General features: G+C 52.8%; 1 protein-coding gene across 1 annotated transcript in view; it reads right to left on the bottom strand.

Moving 5' to 3' along the window:
• DSCAML1 (Down syndrome cell adhesion molecule like 1) overlaps nucleotides 1–6,717 on the bottom strand; it is a 290,951-nt gene extending 284,234 nt beyond the window's left edge. Inside the window, exons 1-3 of the mRNA XM_015418776.1 lie at nucleotides 6,504–6,717; nucleotides 3,165–3,482; nucleotides 2,197–2,343 (exon numbers count right to left, since the gene is read on the bottom strand). Coding sequence (XP_015274262.1) covers nucleotides 2,197–2,343; nucleotides 3,165–3,482; nucleotides 6,504–6,717 — 679 coding nt within the window. The remainder of the gene's footprint in view (nucleotides 1–2,196; nucleotides 2,344–3,164; nucleotides 3,483–6,503) is intronic.
• Between the last annotated feature and the right edge of the window lie 3,451 nt (nucleotides 6,718–10,168).

Below are 10,168 nucleotides of genomic sequence, written 5' to 3'. Positions count from 1 at the left end.
TGGCAATTCCATCTCCTTCTGGAGTAGGCCAGGAGCGGGAACACGCCCAAAGAGACACTGACACCTGGGACTGTGCCATACGTTCCGGGCAAGGTAAACCACAGGTGGGCACAAGACACTTTCAAAACCACACAGGCTTTTGGCGAGGGAAGACCGGAGCCCAGAACCAACCGTGGACTACTCAGGCAAGCAGCTGCGAGAACAGGACCTACCCTGAGCCCCTTCCCAGGTCTCGCCACTGCTTGGGATACCCAGACCTCACACAGGGCAGAGTGCCACAGCCGCTGAAAGAGAAGGCCCACAGAGGCAACAAAATGGCCTTTCCGATCAGGACCAAGCGGGAAAGGAAGTCTGTTGATCTCTTGCTCTGGACAGGCACAGACACAACAGTCCCAGGAATGTGCTTCTTCCCTACCTCAAGTTTTTAACATAAAGCATTCAAATCTGCAAAAGGACATCTAGAACTTCACAACCAGCACCCTCAGTGGTTACGCACAGGCTCTTCCAAGATCCTCAAGACTAGAAAGGACAGCAGTGGCAGGACCCCCAGAAGGGTCAGAAACAAAAGCAGGAAGCCAGCCGTAAAGGCCAAGCCATGGTGCACCCGCCCCAACCCGGGAGCGGGTCATGCCAAGGACTCCATGGCTGGTTCACGGAAGCTGTACTTAGGAGATGGGCTGAGGAACCCTAAGAGCGACCCTGCAGCCCCCTGGGACACCAAGACCAGCCACACACCCAAGGGTGAAGGCCACTCCCCGGTGCCTCCAAAATCACCCAAAGCACCAGCAAAAGGATCACGTCTCCAGGTAAATGGGAAATTTAAGCCCCAGGGCCCACTCAGGTCACCTGCTCAGAGAGAACTCTATCAGGTAAGGAACGATATTAGCAAAATAGTTTTGGCCCAGAGAAAGTAGGAGACCACCTCAAATGACCCCTAAATGTCCGCTGTCACATCAGCTGAAGGAGGCAGTCCCCGTGCAGCAGACTGAGTGGACACAAAGGCAGCATTGAAACAGGAGCGCACAGAAGCCAGAGGGAGTGTGTCAGCCTCTTCCTTGTACGACCTTTTGCCTTCAGTCACTGTGCTCAAAACAGAACATTTCCAAAGACAGCAACAACATCAGGGAGTCAGACAGACATTCACTGATGCAACTGATTGCACCTTCCAGAATCTGAGTAAGAACTAAGAAGGGTTCTTCTAGCACAAGTAAGCTTTCTCCATCCCAGATGCGCTGTCAGTGTGCTATACTCCAGAAAGCAGAGTGCGTCTTCCCCTTTTGTTAATGTTTTGAGTTCTCCAACATCCCTGGAGAGGCCAGTAGTGCAGTTGTTGCACACTACCCCACGGTATGCACACCAAAGAAAGCTCATCCTTGTGGCCTGATTCAGCCTTTGAGAACAACCGCAAAAGCTGCTCAGGAACATTACCCAACAGACCAAAGCAGACACTGCCCCAGGCAAACATTGCTCAAAAATCAATGAACAATTTATAAAACCTGTTTTTTCATCCCTTCCAATATTGCACAGCATGCACTGAAAAGGTCAAATGGGTGGGTGGGGGCTCTCTTGGCAACCCCGTGGGCCCAGTCCAAACCCTGGAGGTCGCTGTAGAATGGTGGCTTTGGGGGGAGGGGGGTGATACAGGCTATCAGAGCAGTTTTTTATGCTGGAAGACAAGACTACCTATAAAGACAAGTCAAGGTCTCAAATGGCGTCCTTCGGATTATTTCATTCGACTCTTTCCAAAGAAGTCCACATCCAGCGTCACTCCAGTGCAGGCACACTCTTGCTGGGTGAGGAAGCCCCTCCAACAGCATTTCCTGACACCATCTGGAGCCTTCCGCACAAGCACGGACTCTTGCTCACCCTCCAGCCACAGAGCCACAGCCAAGCCCCCAGGAGCCCTTGTCCAGCAGCCATCCCACAGAGACCGGCCTGCTCCAGGGACAAATGGCTCTCCCAAGCCTCTCCCTCAGTAAATGTACCACGAGACTCTTCTAGGCCTCAGCAACGCCTCCCAAAGCCTTTGTGCCCTATACTGGCATCGGGGCTTGGCCACAGGGGGCGTGTCCCTCAGCCTGCACCAGCGGCACCTCTTAGCAAGAAAGAGAGGCAGACGAGAGGCGCAGGCCGCCTTCGCACCACACGCAATACCATGCAAGAGCAGGGGGGAAGGGGGTGTGCTTTCTGTCTTACCGGGGACAATAGAAACCGTGTCTTTCTCCCAGGATACAACACTGACATACTCTTGCACTGAGGAAGGGATGAGGCACTTGAAGACAGCCACATTTCCACGCATTGACCTTTGATCCTCCACCCGAACTGTGTAAGGTTCCCTGAAAACTGAGAAAGAAGAGAGACGGGGAAATGGTCAGTGGGATGGTTAGGCGGAGAGGGCGTGACTGGCCCCCAAGGTCACTCAACGGGCTTCCCTGGCACAAGCGGGGTATTCAAACTTGGGTCCTCCCGATACTGGTCTGACCTTTGCAATTTTTCTTACAGAAAGCAAAGACATCTAAATTCCATAAATATGCCAAATAGTACAATTGTATATGTTAAATAAATTATAAATGGTACCTTTTATGTTGTTATATTAGTAAAAGATGTTCATATCCCCCCCCATATCCCTAATTAGTCTTCCATTTGCTTTGTGAGCTACAGCCCAAAGTATGGCTGACAGAGAGAGTTCACCTAGGTTAGGACAACTGTGCTCCACAGGAAACAGAAGTGGGCCCAACCAACAAATGTCATCCAGGGTGTTTCTGGGACTCTACATGATGCAGGGATCTGTGCGACTTAAAAGCTTGCACCCATCTACCTCAACAGATATTCTGACAGCAGGGTATATTCCCCTCTCCAGTGACACACTCCTTATTCTCTGGCATCAAACATGGTAATTTATTTTATTTATTTATTTGGATTTGTATCCCGCCCTCCTTGAAGGCTCAGGGCGGCTCTCCATGCTGAATTAGACAGATGACAGCAGCTCTGGACACAGCCTGCGGTCTACTGACAACCTCCGCACTCCTCCTCCTCCTCCTCCTCCACTTTCTCTCCCTCCCTTTGCCTGAATGGAGCAGCCCATAGGAAGGGAAATCTGGCCCAAGGAAAAGAGAAGAGCCGGAGCAACCCCACTGTCGGTCAGTCAGTCAGTCAGCCAATACCTGCTTTAACCCGGATATTTGGGCTCCTGATTTTGCCCATAGAGTTCTCTGCGGTACAGAAATAGTCGTTGTCATGGATAAAGCTATTGAAGGCAGATGGCGAGAACGGGTAGAGCTGCAGCGTCCCGTTGGCGTGGACGTGGCGGATGTGTGGGACATCATAGATGTCATCCCCAGTGGCAAGGTACCAGCGGAGGGTGGCACTGGGGGACCCTGCTGCCGGGCAGGGGATCACCACCCCGACGGTGCTGGAGAAGGTCACCTGCTGGATGGAGTCGTTCACAAAGTAGAGGCTGGTTCCGACATCTTCAGTGCACGCTGCGGAGAGAAGGAGCCCGAGGTTATCATGAGCCAAACACCACTGAACCGGGGGGGGGGCGGGGGGGCACCTCCCACCCAACCACGTGCCTCAGACTCCCCACGTCACAAAGAAAACGGCTCCTGTGGAGGTGGCCTGAGTAACCATCTCCACAAGCAAGACAGCAGAGCATTTGCCCGACCGAGCTTCCTCAGCTGCACGAAGCTCCACAGGCAATATCCTTACAACATCCCCAGCATGCAGGCTACCCCAGAACTGGGTGGAGGTGGGAGGCAAAGAACTTGAGCGTAAGGCATGTAGGGGAAATGACCAGGCCTTTAGCGAATTCAGGAGTCCTACTCCTCCCTCCTCTTGAAAGGGTTCCCAGCCCTGACAATTGCCATGGGCTACAGAAGAAAGGACAGAGGAGTCTCCAGGAGTATTTCAACCCACCAGTTCTGAAAGGGCTTCAGAATACACACAGGCAGTAACTGCCAAATGGTCAGCGCCAAGAGCTGAGGCACTTCAAGAGATTCCCTCTACAGCAACTTACAGCAATCCTGGGACAAAAGAAGTAGAATCAAATCACAGAATCATAGAGTTGGAAAAGTCTATAGAGGCCATCTAGTCCAACCCCCTGTTCAATGAAGGATCAGCCTAGAGTGTTTGTAAAATGTGCCTGAAACCTTGAAACAAACAGTGAAATGTATTTCACACCACAAGCAGCACCAAACAGAAGTCAGTTTGGAACTCTGCAGGAGCATAACCGAAAGATAGCCCTACAACATACCCGAAAACGTCCAGCGAAGGAGCATCCACCACCTCCCGAGGCAAACTGTTCCACTGCTCAACCACTCTTACAATTAGGAAGTTTCTCCTGATATTTAGCCGGTAACGACTCCCTTGTAATTTCCACCCATTAGATCTAGTCTTGCAATCCGGAGCAAGAGAGAATAGATCTGCTCCGTCTCCTACATGACAGCCCTTCAAATACTTGAAGACTGCAATCATGTCCCCTCTAAGCCTTCTCTTTCCCAGGCAGGCTAAACAGACCTTCATCATAAGACTTGGACTCCAACCCTCTCACCATCCTGGTCGCCCTCTTCTGGACACGTTCGAGCTTGTCAACATCCTTCCTAAAATGTGGTGCCCAGAACTGGACACAGGACTCCAGGTGGGGTCTGACCATAGCAGAATAGAGCGGAACTACCACCTCCCGTGATCTGGACACAATGCTTCTGTTAATGCATTCTGTTAATTTGTATACAATAATAATATCGCCACAATATAAGCCACAATGTACAGTCACTATTATAGTGCTAACAATTGGAACAAATTCCTATACCATCATAAATTGTAGTTACAATATAATTAGTCCATAAACGACTCTCAGCAAGGTAATAATTCAAGGGCAGAATCCATGAAAAAGTTCACAAGCTTCTAGTTGTGCAATGCAGTCATATATCCCCGGTATACAAGTACAAATATGTTCCTCCGGTGTTCAAGATGGGATTTTCCAGAATGTTTCTCCCGTTTTGGGACTTTCCTCAGTCAAGAGGGAATTGAAGACTGCACATTTTGTTAGAGTTGCCAACCCCTACGAATAGCAGTCGTACAGAAATACCGTTCATAGGGTGCAAACAGAAAGCCTCCACAAGCCGGCTTGTCCAGCCGTCTCAGCCCCTGCTCCCTATGGGGCCAAGGACTGGTTCCCTCCAAGAACCACTTCCCTGCAGCTCAGGCTTCAGGGCGTCAACCCCCTGCCTCCCTCCCACTCTGCACGGGGGGGGGGGGGCCTTATATGCTCCCTGGGAGAGCTCCGCCTCCTTGACAGCCGTTGGTTTCTGCTGTTCCCTCCATTTCCCCCCAGCCCAATCATAAGGCTTGGGAACCGCAGGCCTCTTGGGACATGTACACGCAGGCCTCAGGCCTTGGCGGAAGGGAGGCGCCCTTGAGGCCTACAGGCTGCTCACACTTCAGCCTTAGGGCCAGGGCCAGGGCCACTGCTGCCTGTTTACTTACTTCAGTTACTTTTATTCCGCCTCACAGCTGGGGCTGTTGGGACTGTGTGCAAATACACACACGATAAGTTAGTGCGTTATCTGGAAGACCACCACTCGGGGGGGGGGGGATGGACGCCCCCCCACCTTTCCTGTCACACCTCGGAGATCCCTTCTGGGGACCCGTCCCATCGCTGGTTGTCCTCTACAGAAGCTCAGAGGCCGGGCATAGCTGCCCCTTGCGTGGGACAGAGGAGCACACCTGCCCTCCAGACAAGAAGGCAAAAACTACCTCCGTGGCTGTGGTGGAACGGGCCTGCGTCACCCGGCGGGCCCCACTCTGCCCACCCCTCCTCTGCCTGACCTGGCACCTGAAGGGGCCGTTCTTCTCCAGGCCTCCCTCCGGGCATTGCTGCCACCACCGTCCCTCTCTCTTGGGCTCTGGTGAGGCGGGGCGGCCTCCTGACCTCCCTCCGGCGTCCCTGGGAACCCTGGCAATCTTCGGGGCTCCCCTGGAGAGCTGGCAACTGGCCGTCTGGCCCCTGTCTTCCTCCTCCTCCTCCTCCTCCGGGAGTCCCCGGCCCACCCCTGGCATGCCCAGGCGGCTGGGGGGGGACACCACGCGGTGCTACAGAGGGACTTCTCACCGCCAACAGTAAGAGGATTTGTTTGAAAACTATTTACGGGCATCTCCACAGTGAACTGAAGACTCAAAATAAAAGGCGACCAAACCGCCCCGTCTTGCTCCCTCCTCTGAACTACTCAGGCCCTGTCTGGATGGTCTGCAGGGCGGGCGCATCGCTTCACTCCACTCCACTCCACCGGGGGGGGGGGGGGTGGAGTGGGATCAGCACCTCTCCCACAAGGGCCTCCTGCGGACTCCAACCAAACAGACTGGCTGCCTCCAGACGTCGGGACTGGACTGGACTGGACTGGTTTCCCCCCACCCAAAAAAGCTCCACCGCATGTAAAACAGCCATTTCCCGCCCAGGGTCTGCCCTCCCCCCCCGCCCGCCTGCCTCCTGGGGCCGACCGCCTCACCGCCTCGATGGGCTTCCCGTCCTCTCCGAGGGAGCTGCCCTCCGAGGGCCGCCTGGAGACTGGAGGGCAAGCGGGGGGACGAGGAGGAGGAGGAGGGGGCGAGGGGGCCCAGGCCTGCCGCCTCCTGTCCGAGGGCCTCCTCCCCTCCGGCCCACACCCGCCTCAGGCACACCCACAAGATGGCGTTTCTCCACAGTGGCCTACGTGTGTGCATACCCACACACCCACACACACACACTTCATGACTTTATTTAGCCCACAATCATTTACAAAATTTATATCCTGCCCTTCTGCCTTTCCAAGAGCCAACAAGGAGGCTAACCGTTTACAACATACATGATAAAATGCAGTATAAAACCATCACACTAGACCCCCTCTCCGTAATACCTCACTAAGGCAACGTTAAAATACATACAAAACATAAAACTTTGGTTGGGAACCAGGGATCACTGAGGGAATGCCAAACGAAACAGAAAAATATGTGCCCTGAAGAGCCTCGCGTTTAACGGACCGCCCTCTGCTGGTTGTCCCCCACCCACCCCACCCCCCCGGACCAAAATAGACCTGCCTCGCCTCCACCAGGGCCCCAGCCGGGCGGCGCCTGCTTCCGACAGTGAGACCAGGGCCCGTTGAGGCCTCCCCATGGCTGCTGCACGAGAGACCCCTACGGCTCGGCGGGAGCCCACTCATGTCCCCAGTGGAAGAACCGGAATGGAATATACTGCACTGCCCACTTTAAATGTTTTAAATTGGTTTTATTGTGTTGATTTAAAATTGTTATTTATTATCTGATTGGATTATTTTAAAAAACATTTTAATTAGTTTTAAAGAGATAGATATACTACAGAAAAATAATAAGGAACAGAACAGAAACAACTAACACAATAGAGTCTATACTCTTATGTCATCATACAGTAGTATTACGGAATCTACTTCTATTACACCTTGTCTATGTTGTATTTCTGATTCATTTTTTAAGTTCTCCAAGGTAATTTTGCATCCATTTGTAGAATCTCGTCCATTTTCTTTCCAAGTTCCCTTCTTGTTTTTCATATAATTGTAAGGTCAATTTGTCCATTTCTGCTGCATCCAATAGTTTATAAATTATCTCTTCCCTTGTAGGTATCTCTTCTTTTTTCCAATATTTTGCATACAAATTTCTAGCAGTAGTTACAACCTGTATAATCATATATACATTTTGTTTGTTAAAATTTTGTGGTGCAATATTTAATAAAAACAATTCTGGCATAAATGGTATGTTTGTGTCTAGAATCTTTTGTATTACCTTATGTATCCTCTGATTGAATTATTTTAAGTTTGTATTTAATTTATTGTTGTGAGCCGCCCTGACCCCGCTTATGGGAAGGGTGGGATATAAATCGAAATCGTAAGTAAACAAACAACAAACAAACAAGTCTTCCCCTGCTAGCAGCAGACGGCCACAGAAGGGGACAGACGGATCTCCGGGGGGGGGGGAGTTCCAGAGCTTTGGTGCTGTGGCTAAGAAGGCCCTCTCTCCGGTTACCCCCCCACACCTAATCTCAGAAGCTGGGGGCACCCGAACCAGGGCCCCTGAAGAGGACCAGAGTGGTCGGGCAGGTTCCTAAGGGACTGGGCCGTCCTTCAGGCATGTTGGTCCCAAACCACATGGGGCTCTGACGGTCAAGACCAGCACCTTGAATGGTGCCTGGAAACAAACTGGAAGCCAGTGTGGGTGGGCCAAGACTGGAGTGACATGTAGTGTTCCCCCCAAGCTGACTGAGTGTGAGCTAGCTCACAGTTTTTTAGCCTCCGGCTCACACATTTTTGTCTTAGCTCAGGAAGGGTGGCTCCAGAGCAAACTCATTGATGCAGTAGTAGCCACATCGCTCACTCACAACTTGAATGCCAGGAGCTCACAAAGTAGGATTTTTGCTCACAAGACTCCACAGCTGAGAGGGAGCCTTGGTGACATGGTCCCTGCAACCCACTCCCGTCAACATCCCGGCAGCGGCATTCTGTACCAACTGAAGTTTCCGAACGCTTTTCGAGGGCAGCCCCACGTAGAGGGCATTGCAGTAAACGGATCTAGATGCAGCCAGGGCACATGCCACAGCGGCCAGAGCTTATCTGTCCAGGAAAGACCGCTGCTGGCTAACCAGTCGAAGCCAGAAGAGGCCCTCCTGCTGGACCCAGCTGCCCCCCGCTTAGCCAGCAGCAGGGCCTGGGTCGTCCAAGAGCACCCCCCCAGACTACGGACCCGTTCCTCCGAGGGGAGTACAGCCCCACCCAGAACATTTAGACCACCTGCCAACTCAAAGGTCCTCCAGGCAGATGACAAATCAAAACACACGCTCTTATATTATATAAGCACCACTGGTCAACATAAAACCATCTAAACCGCACAGGGGACTGCACCTCAATAAGCACCATCCCAGTCCACCCCGAAAGCCAGCCCAGTTGAAACAGAACTGACTTCATATGGTCATTCCAGCACTTCCCGTTAAGGACCATGGTGGTCACATATTGTACCAAACGGGGCTTCTGAACTGCCTTCAGCAGCAGCCCAGATGTAAAGTACATTCAAGTAATCGAAGGTGAAGATTACCTGGGCCAGAAGTGTCAAACTAATTTGTTACGAAGGTCGGATCTGACATAAATGTGACTTTGTCGGGCCAGGCCATGTGTGTCACAAAACGTAATGTGAGGTACTGGAGATAGAAACTCTATAAAGGACAGCAGCTGGTAAGCTCCGAGTAGGTGCATCCTCACTGCAAGGCCCGCTGGGCTGGGAGGGGGGTGCAGAAGAAAACCCACCTAGGCAGACTGGAGAGGCAGCCGTGCAGCACTGGGCAGATAACTCCCACGATGCCTTGACCGCTGCAGATGAGGCTGTTCTGCCATTCTGAAGCCACAATGGAGTGGCTCCGCCCCCTCCCCCCCCCCCCCAGCACTTCCTCCCTGGCATCAGTCGCTCACGGGCCGCATAAGAGCCCTGGATGGGCCGGATCCAGCCCCCGGGGGCCTTATGTTTGACAGTTCTCCAGGAAGGGCCACTGCGGGGGCAGGCTGGCCTTAGCTGGTAAAGACACTCCACTCAGCTCTCGACGTCTGCTTGCCTGATGGCAATGTGGAGTCTGGAAGTGCCCCCAGACTGCAACCTGATCCTTCAAGAGAAAGTGCAACCACATCCACAACAGGTGCAGCACCTTTTCCCGGATCACCTTTGTTCCTGACCCACAGTAACTTCATCTTGTCTGGATTAAGTGTCAATAAGCCCCCGTTTAATCTTTCACTGCCTTCAGGCACTCCTGCTGCCTCACTCCGTTTCGATAGAGAGGAGAGCTAGAATGGTTGGTGTGTCGCTTGGGTATCGATGGCACTGTGCCCCAGATCTCCAGGGGATCTCTCCAAGGGGCCTCAGGTAAAGGCCAAGGAGTACAGGGGACAAGGCGGATTCCTGCAGGATGCCTCTGGCCAGCAGCCAAACAAAAGTCCCACAGTCCCGTCTTCACCTTCACGGGGAGCATGTGAAGCCAGCGCAGGACTTCCACCCCCACCCCTCCAAACCAGGCAGCCCAGAAGGTCACCAGGGCCCATCGTGTTACAAAAGGCCCCCCAGAGAGAGTCGGAAAGAGCAGCCGGGAGGGACTCATGGCGGCCAGCTGGGTGGGTGGTGCAGCCAA

The sequence above is a fragment of the Gekko japonicus genome, unplaced genomic scaffold (assembly GCF_001447785.1).
Source record: "Gekko japonicus isolate JY-2015 unplaced genomic scaffold, Gekko_japonicus_V1.1 scaffold1138, whole genome shotgun sequence".
Taxonomy (NCBI): domain Eukaryota; kingdom Metazoa; phylum Chordata; class Lepidosauria; order Squamata; family Gekkonidae; genus Gekko; species Gekko japonicus.
This window is presented reverse-complemented; position numbering and strand designations above follow the sequence as displayed.